Genomic DNA, 16,886 nt, shown 5'->3' with positions numbered 1-16,886 from the left:
CCGGGCCGGGGGGGCCGGGGCCGGGGGCGGGTGTCACCTTGAGGCCCTCGCGGCGCCGCTCCGCCTCCCGCCCGCTCCCGCCGCCGCCTTTTGTCTGAGCCGAGCTGGAGCCAGCGCGCCCCACCTCTTCCTCCCAGCGCAGGAGCCCCGCCCCCGGCCCCCCAAACTCCGCCTTCCCCAAGACTACCTAATAGCCACCCCCCAAAGAGAAGAAGCAACAGGGGCTCCCCGCACCCCTTCCCCACTCCCAGTCTTTCTCACCGCACCACCACCACCCCCTTCCTGGGAAGATCTTTGCCGCAACTCCTTCCGTCCCTTCTCTGCGGAGTGGGCACCAGTGGTTCAGCCAACATCCCTCCCCATCGTTGGTTCCTGCAAGTTCCTGGGGCCGCGGGTGGGGAAAGGAAATTGAGTCTTGGAACCCTAGGGAAGATCCTTATTCCCAGTTGGCTGGTAACGGGTTAAGGCGGGAGCCAGCCTTCAGAGGCCAGACCCAAGTGAACAGAGAGGGAATCGGATGAAAGGGAAAGGATTGGAGCGAGATGTGAGAAAGGACTACCAGAGGGCAGAGGGGAGGACATTGGAATCAGCCTTCACAGAGCCATTTTCCTTCCCTAGAGGAACAGCCCCAAAGAAGCAATGAAGCATGTACATTGACCTAGGCTGGAGATCAGGAAGCCTGAGTTCTAATTCTTAATCCTGGCTCTGCCATTAAGGGGTGGCGTGACCTTGGGCAAGTGCCTTCCCCTCTTTAAGCCTTAGTTTCCTCATCTGTGCATTGAAAAAGTTGCCTGGACAATCTCTAAGCCTCCGCCCTTCTTCTGTGGGTGTAGGAGGCAAAGTCATAGACCCCAGGCCAGGCTGAGTGACTGCAAGTAGCCTGCCCCTTCCTGCCATCCACCCCCACTGCTTTTCCCTGTACTGCCTGGGACGGGCAGAAAGAAAACTGACATGCATTCATTCATTCCTGGATGCATCCATTCAATAAACAGGCATTAGGTACCTACTGTGTACCCTGTTCAGAAATGAAACATACAACAGTCTACCCTCAAAGCGCACAAAGTCTAATGGGGAGGGGCACTAATCATTATGATAAATAGTATAAAGGCTATGCATATTCAATCTGTTTCTGCACTGTGAAATCCTACTTTGTGCCCCGTCCTGTGTTAGAGTCTCTGACATATAGTAACTGGTCCCCTATTTACCCACGAGGAACTGATGAGGTTATGGGACATCGGTGAGGTGAGGTGAGGTGAGGTGGAGTCCGGAGCTGACGACCAAGAAAGAATTCTTGAGACATCTTTGGTGCAAAATGGTGATATATTAAAGCACGGGGACAGGACCCATGGGCAGAAAGAGCTGCACTGGGGTCATGAGGAGTGGCCCATTATATACCCTCAAGTTGGGAGGGGGTTAGGGATAGCGTAAGCCTCCAAGGAATTTTGGAAGCAAGGTTTCCAGGACCTGGAGGGGGCTAGCTATTGTTGGGAAAAGGTCATTTATTACCGTCTAATAAAACCTTAGTCATGAGACCCTTCAGATGTGTATCGGTGGGCCATATGATTGGGGGATGATCGCCAACACATATCTTGGCGGGGGGGGGGGGGGGGTTGAGATAAAGGAAGTTTCCAAAGGAAATTTTATATGTTCAAATAGACTTACAGGATCCTGGGGGAGGAGGAGGGTGTCAGGCCAGGACTGCCTTTTGCCCTTAGCAAAGTATTATCACTGAGGCAGTGGAGTCCCTAGAGGAAGGTCACTCGGCCTGTTTCAAGGACTTGTCAATGGGCTGTAGGTAGTAAGGAAATTTAATCATTTTTCTTCTGCCTTTGTTTCCCACATCAGAACCAAGGTATAGGGAGTGTGAGCGATTTACTCAAGGTCACCTGCTAGTACTCACAGAGCTAGTCCTAGAGTCCAGATCTTTTCCATTCCAAAGGCCATGGGGCTGTTTGTGGGTAGGAAGTCAACTTAAGGCAAAGCTTTGGAGAACTGTCTCTGGGCTAGGGGACAAGCTCAGTCATCTGCTGGGGTGCTCACCTGAGGCAGAATATGGCCCCTGCCTCGGTCCCACTCTCCCCCACACACCCGCTCCTGGTCCTGCCTCCGTTTTCCAATTCTCCTCTTTCCAGGCCAAGCTAAGGTGGCTGGCTGGCGGCCTCCTGCTACAGAACCATCCAGCCTGCATGATCCCCCACTGGTCAGTCATGATCCCCCACCGGTCAGTCATTCCATCCTCCAGACCCAAACAGAGGAAGGGTGTGGTCCTGAAGAGGCTGGCCTCTCCCCCATTCTCAGCGCAGAGGAGGAATCTCACTTGGTGGCTCACTCCAGTGTCTCCCACCCGTATTTTTTTACGGGAAGCCCTGCCTCTCAACTAACTCCAACCCCACTTCTGGTCTCAGCCGGTTCCACTTAGTTCAGTCCTCACTGCAGACCACGCAGAGTTCCTAGCCCTGCTCTTTCCTAACCCAGATAGGAGGCTCACACTCCCCATTTAGTTGTTGTGATCTTGCTCCTGTTCCCCACCCCTACTGCCTTCCTGTCTCCACCTCAGGGGGGCTTTGGAGGACAGCTTGCCCAACTCCTTTTGGCCAACCCCAGAGCTCCCAGGAGATAAAGGACCCCTAACAACCCCCTCCATCCACACACATTACCCTTCCTTGGAAGCTCAGGAGAAAGAGGGGTGAAGGGAGGGGGCAAGGAAGGAGCCAGCTGACCAGCTGGTCACCATGGCAACCGGGCCTGTTTCCTGAAGAGGAGACTGGCTGGGGTGGGTGGAAGCTGGGAGTGGGGGCACTACAAAGGGAACCAGAAAAAAAACAGCAGAGAGAAAGAGGACTGGAGGGGCTGAGGAAGCAAAGTCAGGCCCCCGACCATGCTGAGGCCTGAGTCAGAGTCCCCAAGTCATCTTTCCAAATGGTACTGTATGGTCCCTCTCCCCATTCTGAAGGGTCCCCAAGAAGGGCTTCCAGTCAAGAGTGCAGGCAAGGTGCTGGAAGCAGTGAGTGACTCAATGCTGACCTCATGTGGCCAGAAAAGGGGCTGCTACACACCTGTTACGGTTCCGAGCGGGACACGGGACCGAATTGGGATGGATTTTTCCTTAAATTCAGCTCTGTCTGAAGGAAAGCGATGGTCACTGCATACTCTGAGTTCTTGTGTCCTTGCGGTGGGTGCCCCAACTCCTTAGACCTTCATAAAGGAAACAAAGTTTCAGGGAAAATGTTTTTCAGAGTTTGGGATTAGGGACAGGAGAACCCGGCTCTGTCCTTCCTGACTGATCTTGGGCAGTTCAACTCACCTCTCTGGGTTTCAGCTTCCCAACTTTAAGATGGGGATGTGATAGTGCCAGATCTGAGCCCAAGCAGTCTGGGTCTGGAGTTCCCGACTGTATTTTTGCTCTAGCCTTTGAGGATGAGAGAGGAACATGTCAGGGGAGGAAGTTGAGAACATCTGAAATCACACTGACCTCAAGGGAAGGAGATGCCTCAATTTCCTTGGGCTTTCCCCTCATGGCTTCTCACTGCCTCATGCTCAACACATCCTCTCCGCTCTGCTTCTCCACAGGGATGAAGAGCAGTGGGGCATCTCCTCCCATCTGCCCACCACTCTTCTCTCTTGACTCACCCCTCCAAGCACACACACTAGGTACCTCTCTTCTCCCCAGCCCTCTTCCCTTCCCCTCACTCCACTGGGTAGTTGACCCCCCTGTGTGCCCCCATGGCACCCTGTTCTCACTCCTGTCTTGGCACAAGTACTCTGTATTATAATTGCCAGGGAGATTTTTGAAGGCTGGGACCATGGGACATTTTTGAGTGGGGGTGGGGTTAGTGGTTGCTGGTTATTACTGTTACTCGGTTTTGCTTCCAGCAGAAAGACCAATGTCAGGCATATAGGAAAAACCCCATGCATGTTTGTCAAACAGAGGAATAGATGGATGAAGAAAATGAAGTTACCTGGAGGAGGGCAGTAGGAAAGCTGGCTCGTAGCTGTCTACACTCACTCCACCTTCTTTCCGCCAATGCCAGAGATGGAAAAGGGAGGTGTTCTCTTGGGAATGATTGTCTAAGATCATTGCTGCCCCTGGGTTGATGGCACTTGGGGTAGGGGATGAATCATGGGGAATGGGTCGGGGCTCACCATGGGGGTGGAGTTTGCCTACAACCTCCCTAGGCCCTTCAGGCCCAGGGAAAGAAGGGACAGGAAAGGAGGAAAGATGTGCTGGCATTGGGGCTGTGGCTGTGGTGGGGACCTCAGCAGAGCATGGCCCAGCATGTCTGGGGCCTCCCCATCCTGGCCCCACCATGAGGAACTAAACTTCCCTGACGGCTAGGGGTAAGCAGATGTTGTAACCGCCCAGAGCCAGTGTTTCATCCCTGTGAAGAATGACCGCTCTGCTTTTTTAGACAACAAAAAACATGACCACTCTGCAATTTTTTTTTTAACACAACAGCTTGCCTGAGAAAACCCACTTTCAAAAAAACAAAAACAAAGACAAAAAAACATCCTCATGCCCAATTCTATATGATCTGGGAAGTTGATGCAGAAGACCTCTAGCCAGGACCCAAAGAGAGAGCTCTTCCTTTAAAGACAATAGATATCCCCTTTCGTTCCCTACCCAAACTCCTGGGCACCAATAGATGAGAAAACCACAGAAATTGAGAGAAATGGGTAGGAGATAGGAAGCAGTGCTCTCCCTGCAAGATGCCCAGCCTGTGCAGATGATTAATAAATATTCCTTTAAAAACAAACGAAAACGGGCGCCTGGATGGTTCAGTTGGTTAAGCAACTGCTTTCAGCTCAGATCATGATCCCGGGGTCCTGGAATCAAGCCCCTAATTGGGCTCCCTGCCTGGTGGGGAGCCTGCTTCTCCCTGTCCCCCTCCCCCTGCATGTGTTCTCGCTCTCTCTGTGTCAAATAAATAAATAAAAATCTTTAAAAAAATAAAAACGAATAATGAATGAATTAATGGAAAAAATGAAGAAATGGAAGAAAGGAAGGAAAGAAAGAAAATGCATGGAATTAATGAATGAAAAGAAGGGAAAAAAATGAATGAATGGATGGATGGACGGACGGATGAATGAATGAATGAATGAATGAGTGGGTGAATTAACGCACGAGTGACTCAGGACCGGGTAACCCCTGACTCGAAGCCAACCCAGAGGGCGGGGTAAGGGGGATTCCGGAGGGCGGGGCCTCGGTCCGGAAGCGCCTGTCGGGGGCGGGGCCTGAGGGGCGGGGCGAGAGAGCGAGTCCTACTGGGCAGTCCAGCTGCCCTGAGTAGCCGCTGCCGTGGAAGCCTCCGGCGCTCCAAGCCTCGCCCGCGCTTCTCGCCGACCCCTCGGGCTCCCGCAGCCCGGGAAGGAGGCCACTCCCGACCGGGCGCCAGCTCTGCAAGGCGGACCTGCAACCCGGAAAGGCGGCGCGGCGGAGCCTGGAGCCGGATCCTGCTCGGACCTGGCCCCCGCGGGCCGGCACCGCTGGCATGTCGGAGGCGCGGAAGGGGCCGGACGAGACAGATGAGAGCCAGTATGACTCGGGCATCGAGTCTCTGCGCTCTCTGCGCTCCCTGCCCGAGCCCACCCCGGCCCCAGCCTCTGGGCCCTCGGATGGCGGCGGCCCCCAGCCCTGGACTCATCCTCCGGGAACAGCCAAGGAGCCACAGGAGAAGGAAGACACAGATGGGGAGCGTGCTGACTCCACCTATGGTTCCTCGTCGCTCACCGAGCCCCTGCCCTTGTTGGGGGGCACGGAGACCGAGAACCCAGCTCCACGCTCGCCGCTCCCCGCCGCGGGGGCGCTGAGCCCTCAGCAGCTGGAAGCACTCACTTACATCTCCGAAGATGGAGACACGTGAGTATGGGGTCTAGGCTGAGACAGGGACCCCTTCCAATCGATGCTAACTCCTGGTCTGCCAGGATCTTCAACAGGCCGGGAACCCACTCTGTGAGGGTACCTCAAGACACCCGCGCTGGAAGGGGCAGTCCCCACTCTCTCTTCCAAACTCCAGACTTCACTCTCAGCCCACTTTTGAGCTCTGGCCAGCCCCGGACCAGAGGCCATGGCATCATCTCTCTGCTTTCCCTTTGGAAGGTGGGCAGAGCTGACAGGGCCCTTACCAGACACCTGGAACCCCAGCTAGCAACTTGGAAAGCTGCCAATAACCCACCCCTTGGAAGTGAAAATTCCCCTGACCAGTCCAAGTTTTTTTTTTTTTTTTTTCCCTTGCTGGGGGAGAGGGCATCCTTGTTTGCTCAATATCTGGGATTCCCAGCCCCTGACCTCAGAATACCCTGTCTCAAGGAACAAAAGGTGCCAGTTACAGGTTGCCAGTGGGGGTCAGGAAGCTAAGGATGGGGGTACTGCCAGGGTGCAGAGCCGAGGCTAGCTCCGAGGAAGAGGGGGTGAGCCAGGCTGGGGCACTCTTGCCCCAGCAGACAGACAAGCGACTGGCGGCCCAGCATACTTCCTTCTCTGCTGCAAAAGGGGAAGTGAGGGCTGGAGTCAGCTTTACCGACACCCTCCACCTCCTGAGCCCCCCAAGTCTCCCTCCCTGTCCTGTCTGATCCCTTTAGTTTACCCTTCCTCTCCCGGGCCCAGGCAGTTGGGGGGCAGGCAGTTGAACCAAGAAGCAGTTTGTGTGGGAGGGACTAGCCAGTTGAAGATTTGCCCCTTAGGAAGAAGAAACACCGTCAGGTGAAGGGGTGGCTGGGATTTGGGGGCGAGAAACAGAGTGGAGTGGGCCGGGGTCCCTGATCAGGGATGCTGGAATGAATGGTGGTAGGGTGGGTAGAGGAGGCCAGAGGTGTTTGTCCTGACCTGCTTTTTGGAGATGGGAAGAGTCCTAATCCTGGGTGGCCTTTGACAAAGACAGCCCGTGGACCCAGTGGGTGGGAAAGGAATGACCCCAGGCCTTTTTGTAACCAGATCACCAGCCTCAGGCCCAGAACCAAGATTTGGGGGGCTCCATGTGGAATACCTATGACTGACCTTTGACCTAGGGATTGAAGACTTCTGACACTGCCGTCCTTTGTTAGCCTCTCCGCTGCTGCAGCCTTTACCTAGTTAGAGACAGGTGTCTATCTAGACTGTGGGGGGGGGGGGCAGAGAAGAGGCGGCAAGACTCCCCAGGAGGTCCCTAGGGAGGAGAAGGCACTCTCTTCCCTCAGAGGTGTCTGGCCTGTAGGACTTATGGAAGTGGGAAGAGGAAGTGGGAGGAGGGGAGACAGGGAGAGAGGGAGGTGGCTGCAGGAATGTGACCTAGAGAACAGGCCCTGGCCGAGGGGATTTCCAGAGCGGTTCCTCCCGCCCTCCCTCCGTCACTCTCTCCTGGGCCTCTCCTGCCGCCTGCCACCAAGCCTGCCCTCCTCGTGCCTGAGCAGCCCCCTCCCCAGCCCGGATACGCCTTTACCCAAACTACCCCTTGGGGCAGTTAATGCCCCAAGGCAGCTGTCCTGGCCTAGACCCTCCAGCTCTGGCTTTCGTTTTCCCCACCTGATGTGGGGAAACCCCAGGACTGGAACTTCCCCTCCCAGCTGCCCCCTCCCACCTTAGCAAGAGGCTAAGGCTCTTTGGCCCCCAAGAGACGCACATTTTCTGCACCGCACAGACCTCCCCTTGGAACTGTATGCGGAGTGGAGGGCCTCTGGTCAGGCCCCACCCAGTCTGTGCTGTCTGCAGACTGACCCTCTTGATTCCCCTGTGACGGGCGGCAGGACAGGATGCCTCGCTGTCTCCAGGCTCCTCTTCCAAGAGCTTCTGTTTTCTCTCCCTTGGAACGTGGAACACTGAGTCGCTGGGAGTGGGGGCACTCCTGCCTCTCAGTCCTCCCCGTTGGGGTTGGCGGAGGTGGGGAGCTCAGCCCCGGAAACCACCTCTGTGCTACCCCAGCAGCTTTCAGTTTGGCTTTGAGCTGCAGCCGGCCTGGCAGGGCCCTGGGGCCAGAGGGGAGTGGGGTGTGGGCAGGCCGAACAGGAAGGACCTTGTCCCATCAGCACCCTGCCCACGCTCCCACTCCGCCAAGGCCCTCCTGAAGGCCAGAGATGGGAACTTGGAGCTCCCAGCCCCAGGATCCCCGGCTTCCCTCACCAACCCTCACTTCCTGGCCCAAACTCTCACTTCCTACACCTGCCCTATGAGTGGCTTCTTGGAGATTGATGTGCTCTTCCTTCTAACCCCAGGACCCCAGGACCCTAGCTCCCTAGCTCCCTCTCTAGGGCCTGAGCCCTGACACTAAACGCTGTTCCTGCTGCTTCCCCCTCCCAGGCTGGTCCACCTGGCGGTGATTCACGAGGCCCCAGCTGTGCTGCTCTGTTGCCTGGCTTTGCTGCCCCAGGAGGTCCTGGACATTCAGAACAACCTTTACCAGGTGGGTGGAGAGGGTGGGCTCTGCCCAGATACCTGTACCTGCCCCATTCCTAGCAGCCGCACGAGTATACTGAGGCTATGCACTCCGGAAACCATATGCCGGCCACCGGGATAGAAGGCAATGATACAGACATGAGTAAGACACAGACTCTGCCCACAGGGTGCTCGAGCCTGGGCTAGGGGACTCATGTCAACACCTAATTACATAGCACAGTGACAAGATTATGATAGAGACACATAGCAGCTACTGTGGGATCCAGTGTCTGTAGGGAGCAGCCCGGGAAGGCTTAATATGGGAGGTGGCATCCGCATGGAGGCTTAAAAGAGGAGAATGCCCGGTGGAGGCTGCCTGGTACCTCTGTCTTTCCTCCCGCCTGCCTTTCCTTGTCACCTGGCCCCTGGGGATAACAGGGGGCTCCCTGGGAGGTGGGGGGGGGGTAAGACCCCACCCCCATCTGTCCTTTCTCCAGGGGCTGAAGGGACCTGCAAGAAGAGCAGGGGCCCACTTCCCTCACCCTGCCTCCGGAACTGGGGGTCCCAAGAGCTTGGCGGGCGGTGACAGAGGGAAGGGTTTTATAGCATTTCCTTGGAAGACCAGGGCCACAGTCTTTATAAGCTGCCCTCAGAGAAGGTGCTGGCAGCTGCTAATTCCTGGGTCTACCCTAGCATGTCCCCAGAGGTAGGCGTCTGTACATTTGCCCTGTGCCCCTTCATGCCTGCAGACCGCACTCCATCTGGCTGTACATCTGGACCAGCCTGGAGCAGTTCGGGCCCTCGTGCTGAAGGGGGCTAGTCGGGTGCTACAGGATCGACATGGTGACACGGCCCTGCATGTGGCCTGTCAGCGCCAGCACCTGGCTTGTGCCCGCTGCCTGCTGGAGGGGCGGCCAGAGCCAGGCCGAGGACCATCCCACTCCCTGGACCTCCAGCTACAAAACTGGCAAGGTATGGCAGCCTCAGGGCCCGTGGGATGAGAAGGGAGCAGGAGATGGACCCCCACTCTCAGGGAAAGGAGGCTCACAGCGTGTCCATCAATGCACCTCCAGTTCCAAGCACATAGGTACTCGGTACATCAGGAAGGAAGGAAGGAAGGAAGGAAGGAAGGAAGGAAGGAATTTGATTGAGAACTGAGAGCCTGCTGTGTGCAAAAGAGAGAGCCAAACCTTGCCCTCAAGCTATTTAGTTTAACAGATTTCGATGAACTCGTTAATTCATGTGACAGAAATGTACTGAGGGCCTGCTCTGTGCCAGACAGTACTCCGGGAGCTGGACTGGCGTCTGTGAACAAAACAGACAATGATGGAGGCCAACAGGAAGCCTAAGCAGGGAGTTTTCTAGCAGGTTAGCAAGCAGCAAGCCCTTTTCAGGAGAGCAGAGTGAGAACTAGAATGTCAGGGATGGGGGGGTGATTTTGAAAGAGAACGGCCAGGGAAACCCTCAAGGAGCAGGGAGTTGGAGCAGAGACTTGAAGGAGGTGAGGGGTGTCACTTTGAATCTAGTTTGGGGCGGGGGAGTCCACACCAGAAAGGAGACAGCAGAAAGGTTAGGGGAGCCCAGGGAAGGGCTGAGGCCTGGGGATCCTGGAGAGCTCTGAAGAAGGTGGTTTTTGGATAGGTCTTGAAGGCAGGGAGAGTTTGAGAGGGGGGGAGGGGAGAGGGGAGGGGCATGTGGGGGGGAGGGTGCGCGTGTATATGGGGTGTCACTCAGCCACCTGACCCCTGAAGCGTGAAAGTTTCAATAACATGACTCTGAAAAAGTGGAAACTTTGAGTTCCTTCCCCCTCAGACTTTTGAGGGGGTTTTTTGGGTTTGTGTTTGAACAGTCCTGTGATCAGAGGCACTGAGTGGGCAGTAAGTCCCTGGGGGCTGAGGGGCAGGGAGGTCCCTGAAAGAGGGGGAGAGGGAGTTGGTGGCTGCTGCTGAGCAGCCCCCACCCTCACCCCATCCCAGGTCTGGCGTGTCTCCACATTGCCACCCTGCAGAGGAACCGGCCGCTCATGGAACTCCTGCTCCAGAACGGAGCCGACATTGACACGCAGGTGAGGGGCTGTCAGGACCAGCCCGGGGCCTGCGCCACCGCCCTGTCCCGCCCCCGGCCCCCTGCCCAGCGGGCAGACCCGGTGGCCCTCACCTCCTTCTCCGGGCCCGGGCCCAGCATGATGGCTCTCGAGGCCCCCGGCTGACAGCCTCATTCCCCTGCAGGAGGGCACGAGTGGGAAGACGGCGCTGCATCTGGCTGTGGAGACCCAGGAGCGGGGTCTGGTGCAGTTCCTGCTCCAGGCGGGCGCCCGGGTGGACGCGCGCATGCTCAACGGCTGCACACCCCTGCACCTCGCGGCCGGTCGGGGCCTCAGCAGCATCTCGTCTACTCTGTGCGAGGCAGGCGCCGACTCCCTGCTGCGGAATGTGGAGGACGAGACTCCCCAGGACCTGGCTGAGGATGTAAGAGGCACAGGCTCGGCTCTGCTCGCCAGGATCTCCCAGACCCATAGCAGAGACAGGCCCTGGGGCGGCTGAAAGGGCCGAGGAGCCGGGATTCCGGGGTGCAGTCCACATCCACGACTCTGCCACTCACCCACTGTGGGACCTTGAGCAAGCCTCTGCCCCTCCCTCCACCTGTCTTCTTAGTTGGTCAAGACCAGGGAGCTCCAGCTTGGACTGGAACAGGAGCCCTGCAGTTACAGTGGATCAGTGAGGTGTTAAGACAGGGTGGTGGGGCCTGTGGGAGATCAGAGGCTATGCCCAAGGGTCACTGTACTTGGCTTCAGCAGGTAGTCGCAGAGGAGGAATGTGGGCCCAGTACTTCCGGGTCTTGGAATTTTTTTAAGAGAGATGGAACCTAGATTTCCTGTATATTCTTTCCCATTTTAAAATGTTCAGTGTCAAAAAGTATTCAGGGGCGCCCGGCTGGCTCAGTCAGTAGAGTGTGTGACTCTTGAACTCAGGGTCATGAGTTCAAGCCTCATGTTGGGCCTAGAGCTTACTTAAAAAAAAAAAAAATTCAAAATGTTTCATAAGTACTCCACCCCACTGCCAACAAAAACCCCCAGTCCCATGGGCTAGATCACTTCTGGGGTCCTTGTTGGCTCTGATATTCTGACATTAGCTTAGAGAGTGAGGGCCTGCCTAAGGCTTCAGGGCTCTGCCTAGCCCAGAGGGGCCCCTATTTGGGGGATTAGTAGGAAGATTTGTTCCGAGATGTCCTTCAACTGTCATTTGGTGGAGAGGAAAAGGCCCAATCTGTCTCCCCAGCTCCCTTTCACCATTGCTGCCTTTTTCCCGTGGGCCCTTATCCTGCTTCTCTCCATTCTCTTTCTCAGCCCTTTGCTCTTTTGCCTTTTGATGACCTGAAGATCTCTGGGAAGCCACTGCTGTGTGCCGACTGAAGCCAGGGCAGAGTCTGGGGCCCTGGAGACTCCATCTCTTTCCATCTGGAAGCTGGAGCCATAGCTGCTGCAGTTTGGGCCCAGACAATGTGCCCTCCTGGTGTCCTGGGGACTGCTGAGGCCACAGCCTGGGGCCGGCACAGTCCTGAGCTGAGAGGAGGGATCGCAAGTGAGAGAAGGCCAGTCTGGAAGGAAGACCTTCCTAGGTGGACGGAGATTCTTGAGGACTCCCAAAGCCCGAGGCATCCTGGGCGAAGCCTGTTTGCTTCTAGAAGATGGCAGGGGCTCTCGTTTCTACCCACGTTGGGTCAGCCTTGAAGCTGCCAAGCAGTAGGAAAACATGGACTCTCCCGAGGGAGGAGAGAAACTGAAATCAGCAAGCAGGACCCTGAGGGGTTCCAACCCACTGCTGTTGAGGACTCTTAAACATTGTTGTTTAAAGACTTTACACAGGAGGCCCTGAACTGAGCCTTTGGAGAAGGGGACGTTTCAATAACATGACACTAAAACAGCAGAGACCTTTAAAAAGTCCCCCCCCCCAGAGTTATTTTGCGCACGCGCATGTCTGTGTGCGTTGGGGATTTTTAGATAGGCCTGCCTTGTGACTTTATGGCAGAGACAGAAGGAAATTGCCACCGGAGCAGGGTAGGACCTTGCTAGGTGTGGGGGGTTATGGGGAGAGCTAACAGTCCTCAGGCCTGTCTGTCCATCACAAACCCTTGCCCTTCCTGCGGACACAGATAAATGAGAAGAACCCCCCACCCCACCCCGAGGGTGGTGCTCGTCACTGCCCTGGAGGACCCCAGAGAGAAGGGCTAGCCTTGGAGGCTAACACGAGGGAGCTATGGCTTTCTCTGTTTTTCCTTTCATTCCACGCGTTTGAAGTCCCTGTTAGGTGAATATGGTCGTCTGGGTGTGGGGGAATAAACCAACACAATCTCTGGCCACTTGGAGCTTACAGTCTAGTGAATGAGACAGCCATTAAAATCATAAACGTCCAAATAAATAGATAATTACAAGTTGCAGTGGATGCTGTGAAGGAAAAGTAAAGTGAGAACACGAGTCGGTGGAGGGCCCTCCTTCGGGTAGTCGGGGGAGTGTCATCTCAGCCTGGACAGAAGGACGAGTGTCCAGGGGAAGGCCTCTGCTGAGAGGCCCCGGAGGGCGGGCCAGTGGGACTCGGCAGAGGGTGGGTGAGTGGGCGAGGTGGAGGGGCCAGGTCATGCAGAGCCTCGAAGGTCATGGGTGGTTGGTGGACAGAACTGCAGCCCAGCGGAGAAAGGAAGGAGAGAGCTTCCTGTCAGAAAATGGGAAAGGGGTAACGTAAGAGGAAGTGCTTGGGACGCAGAACCACAATGCCCCCGTCCCAAGACGGCAGGGGGCACCACCACCTCCCGGGTTGGTTGTGAGGGCTAAGGGCCAAGGCGAAGCGGGGTCGGGGTGCGCGGCCTGGGGGCTCCCCGCCTCCCCCCGCCCCGTCCGGGGCAGCCCGGCGCCCGGCTCCCGAGCCGCGTCTCCCTCCGGGCCACGCGGGGGCGCTGTGGCCCGCCGGCGGCCCGGGGCGCTGCGTGGTCGCGGCTGGGGGCGGAGGGGCGGCCGCGGGGAGGGAGGCGGGAAGAGCGCGGCACTTCCGCTAGCCGCTCGCTCACTGGCCGCTGCTGGAGGCCGCGTCGGAAGCGGAGGGAGAGCGCGGCCCGGGGACCGCATTCCCCGGCCCCCCTCCGCCCCACGCGGCCCGGACCATGGACGCCAGGTGCGGGGCTAGGGGAGCGGCGGGCCCACGTGACCGAGCCCCCGGGCCACGTGACTGCCGCTGCTGGGCACGGAGGGGCCGGGTGGGGTCCCAGCTGCTGGGCGGCCGGCCCGCGGGGCCCGGAGCCGGCAGGGAGGGAGGCGCGGCGCGGACTCGTGCTCCTGGCGAGGGTCCGGGAGTGTCGGGCGGAGGAGTTGGGAACCCTGGCGCTCCCGGATCCTGGAAGGCGGGGTGGGAGGAGGGGGCGCCGCCTGTGGCCAGAGCGGCCGGCGAGCGCTGGAGGGAACAGAGGGAACCTGTGTGGTCAGAGGGGCGGGTCCGCCCCCGGGGAGGGAGGGAGCCCTGCTTGGCCCGCGCCGCCCCCCGTCCCCCCCGCCCCAGGAGAGAGAGAGGCTCTTTGTCCGGGCTGGGCTGCAGCTGAGGGGGGCGGGGAGACTCCGGGCCCTTCTCCAGTGTAGTCCCCTCTGGAGGGCCGAGTGGATGAGGAACTGCACCCTAACCCTTACGTCCGCTGTCCCCGCAGGTGGTGGGCAGTGGTGGTGCTGGCTGCGCTCCCCTCCCTGGGCGCAGGTGGGGAGACCCCCGAAGCCCCTCCAGAGTCATGGACGCAGCTTTGGTTCTTCCGGTTTTTGGTGAATGCTGCAGGCTACGCCAGCTTTATGGTTCCCGGCTACCTGATGGTGCAGTACTTCAGGCGGAAGAACTACCTGGAGACAGGTGTGTGCGCTAAGGGTGGGTTGGTGTGCTAGGTCCGTTTTATGAGTGCTGACTAGCAGTCCAAATAGGGGTGTGGCTTGGAAAGGGAGGGAGGGGGACCTGCAGGCCCGGCAGCGGGGTAGCTGGCTGCTCTGGGGAAGATGAGGTCTGGACCTTGTGTGCCTTTTTTTAGGCAGGGGTCTCTGCTTCCCCCTGGTGAAAACTTGTGTGTTTGGCAACGAGCCCAAGGCCTCTGACGAGGTTCCTCTGGCTTCCCGGTCGGAGCCGGCAGAGACCACTCCCACTTGGCAGGCCCTGAAGCTGCTCTTCTGTGGTGCGGGGCTGCAGGTAGGTAGGCGGGCGCTGCTTCTCTTCCTGGGTGGGGTCCCGGTGCACAGGGACTGCACGGAACCGAAGTTTTCATCCTACCAGTCCCAACAGTTCCCTGGCTAGTGTGTTATGTGGCCCCTCCTCCCAAGGGTGCACTGTGCCATCATCTTCTTAGAAGTGGTTGGAGGACGTGCTGTCTTTTCCTTCCTTCTTTCCTCTTACCCTCTTTTCTGTGATGTCTTTTGTGCTGCTCCTGCACTTCCCCCTTGCGATGATGTGTCTCATGTAGTGTTAACCCACTGATCGAAGTTTGGGGAAGCCCTTCAGCCTTCCCCGCTACATGTGAGAAGGAGCTAAGATGCTGAGCTCTCGGCACTTGGGCGTGCGCACTGCTACCTGTCCACATGCTGACCTAACAGGTGTCCCATCTTTTAACTCCCTGAATTGACTGAGAATAGATAGGAAGATACCTGGGATGGAGTCGGCTTTAACAGCCCCTTGTGTGGGGCGCACAGGGTCTTCACACACACTGGATTCTCTCCAAGGTGAATGCAAGCTTGGGAGGGGAGACGAGTTACTATGGAGGGACCAAAATACGTCTGCTGTCCTTTAAATCATTTAGATACCTGAGGAGAGGGAAGTTGTCCGGATGCTTTTTTACCCCTTTCCCTTCTCTTGCATCTCTTCTCCCCTGTCCTCGTCCTCCCCCGCCCAGGTGTCCTATCTGACTTGGGGAGTGCTGCAGGAAAGAGTGATGACCCGCAGCTATGGGGCTACCGCCACATCGCCCGGCGAGCGCTTCACGGACTCCCAGTTCCTGGTGCTAATGAACCGCGTGCTGGCGCTGGTGGTCGCCGGCGTCTACTGCACCCTCTGCAAGCAGCCCCGCCACGGGGCCCCCATGTACCGCTACTCCTTTGCCAGCCTGTCCAATGTGCTTAGCAGCTGGTGTCAGTACGAAGCGCTCAAGTTCGTCAGCTTCCCCACCCAGGTGCTGGCCAAGGCCTCCAAGGTGATCCCGGTCATGCTGATGGGCAAGTTGGTGTCTCGGCGCAGCTATGAACACTGGGAATACCTGACAGCCGGCCTCATCTCCATCGGGGTCAGCATGTTTCTGCTGTCCAGCGGACCGGAGCCCCGCAGCTCCCCGGCCACCACGCTGTCGGGCCTCATCCTGCTGGCAGGCTACATTGCCTTCGACAGCTTTACCTCCAACTGGCAGGACGCCCTGTTTGCCTATAAGATGTCTTCGGTGCAGATGATGTTCGGGGTCAACTTCTTCTCCTGCCTCTTCACGGTGGGCTCCCTGCTGGAGCAGGGGGCCCTCCTGGAGGGAACCCGCTTTATGGGGCGACACAGTGAATTCGCCGCGCACGCCCTGCTGCTCTCGGTCTGCTCCGCGTGCGGCCAGCTCTTCATCTTCTACACCATCGGGCAGTTCGGGGCCGCCATCTTCACCATCATCATGACCCTCCGCCAGGCCTTCGCCATCCTCCTCTCCTGCCTTCTTTATGGCCACACTGTCACTGTGGTGGGGGGTCTGGGGGTGGCTGTGGTCTTTGCTGCCCTCCTGCTCAGAGTCTATGCCCGGGGCCGCCTAAAGCAGCGGGGCAAGAAGGCTGTGCCTGTCGAGTCTCCGGTGCAGAAAGTTTGAGGGGCCTGAGGGCTGGAGTGGAACAAGACCCTCACCACGCCAGTTTCCCTCTCCTACTGTAACTTTTGAGGCGGCTGGCTCGGGGGAAGAATGCAGGTTTTTTTCTCAGTATCACCAACCAGCTCCGCAAGTTGGGGTTGAGTCCAAGAGGCAGCCTTCCCCTTTGCCTTAAGTCACCCGTTCTCTAGTAGGGATTCTGAGGACCCGCCTCAGTGCGGAGGGGAGCCGAGAAGGCAGAGGCACCTTCCGAAGCCCCCACCCCCTCCAATTTCTGGAGGTCTTGCCCTGTGGGCTCCACCAACCTCACCTGTGCTTGTCCACTACCCTGAGTAGCCCACCCTTGCAGACGCCCTCCCAGAGACCTACGGTTCTTACTCTGGGGAGAAAAGCACAAGTGTTGTAGGCTCCAAGTGCTGCTTTCCCAGGAGTCTGTGAAAGATGGTGCTGTGCTGGAGGAGGGGGATGGGAGAGCCCTGCCCAGTGACACCACCTTCTCCGCTCCTGGATCCCTAGGCTCTGCTCCAAGAGGCAGTTGCAGGTTTTGGTACTTTGGAAATGTAATTTTGCTCTTATAATTTTATTTTATTAAATTAAATTGCAATGGGCTTAAGTCCTGTGTTTTGGCTCACTCGAGTGTATGCTTTAGGAAGGGGACCAAGAGGATATTATACGTGCTAGTTTGCAGCTACCTTTTAGA

The 16,886-nt window shown here is 57.6% G+C and overlaps 2 protein-coding genes and 1 long non-coding RNA gene across 5 annotated transcripts; 2 read left to right on the top strand and 1 right to left on the bottom strand.

The window, feature by feature from the left end:
- Nucleotides 1–268: 268 nt before the first annotated feature.
- LOC123001486 (uncharacterized) lies at nt 269–8,011 on the bottom strand. Its single transcript, XR_006410432.3, has 4 exons — nt 7,691–8,011; nt 3,305–3,409; nt 3,057–3,195; nt 269–382 (listed from the first exon to the last, which is right to left on the bottom strand). It is a non-coding gene; the product is annotated as an uncharacterized LOC123001486 (long non-coding RNA).
- Nucleotides 5,243–12,776, top strand: NFKBIE (NFKB inhibitor epsilon). Its single transcript, XM_026506963.4, has 6 exons — nt 5,243–5,857; nt 8,270–8,372; nt 9,094–9,316; nt 10,321–10,409; nt 10,573–10,812; nt 11,691–12,776. Exons 1-6 carry the CDS (start codon nt 5,490–5,492, stop codon nt 11,754–11,756), a joined length of 1,089 nt encoding a protein of 362 aa, XP_026362748.3. The 5' UTR covers nt 5,243–5,489; the 3' UTR covers nt 11,757–12,776.
- A 590-nt stretch (nt 12,777–13,366) lies between these two features.
- SLC35B2 (solute carrier family 35 member B2) lies at nt 13,367–16,794 on the top strand. Of its 3 annotated transcripts, none has more exons than XM_026507342.4 (4): nt 13,367–13,509; nt 14,033–14,226; nt 14,399–14,553; nt 15,251–16,794. In XM_026507342.4, exons 1-4 carry the CDS (start codon nt 13,499–13,501, stop codon nt 16,187–16,189), a joined length of 1,299 nt encoding a protein of 432 aa, XP_026363127.1. In that variant the 5' UTR covers nt 13,367–13,498; the 3' UTR covers nt 16,190–16,794. The 3 variants fall into 3 exon arrangements, with proteins under 3 accessions (XP_026363127.1, XP_026363128.1, XP_057160007.1); XM_026507343.4 differs by lacking the exon at nt 13,367–13,509 and adding an exon at nt 13,585–13,679; XM_057304024.1 differs by lacking the exons at nt 13,367–13,509; nt 14,399–14,553 and having other exon boundaries at nt 14,141–14,226.
- Nucleotides 16,795–16,886: the final 92 nt, after the last annotated feature.

This window comes from Ursus arctos, unplaced genomic scaffold (assembly GCF_023065955.2).
Source record: "Ursus arctos isolate Adak ecotype North America unplaced genomic scaffold, UrsArc2.0 scaffold_29, whole genome shotgun sequence".
Lineage (NCBI taxonomy): Eukaryota > Metazoa > Chordata > Mammalia > Carnivora > Ursidae > Ursus > Ursus arctos.
Note: the sequence above shows the minus strand (reverse complement) of the source record. Positions and strands in the feature narration are given on the sequence as shown.

Excerpts from the sequence above, each read along its gene's own strand:
- NFKBIE (XM_026506963.4), top strand. The coding sequence starts at position 5,490 with ATGTCGGAGGCGCGGAAGGGGCCGGACGAGACAGATGAGAGCCAGTAT. Across the intron at positions 5,858-8,269 it reads ATCTCCGAAGATGGAGACAC|GCTGGTCCACCTGGCGGTGA; the intron begins GTGAGTATGGGG and ends TCCCCCTCCCAG. Across the intron at positions 8,373-9,093 it reads TTCAGAACAACCTTTACCAG|ACCGCACTCCATCTGGCTGT; the intron begins GTGGGTGGAGAG and ends TCATGCCTGCAG.
- SLC35B2 (XM_026507342.4), top strand. Across the intron at positions 14,227-14,398 it reads GAAGAACTACCTGGAGACAG|GCAGGGGTCTCTGCTTCCCC; the intron begins GTGTGTGCGCTA and ends GCCTTTTTTTAG. Across the intron at positions 14,554-15,250 it reads TCTGTGGTGCGGGGCTGCAG|GTGTCCTATCTGACTTGGGG; the intron begins GTAGGTAGGCGG and ends TCCCCCGCCCAG.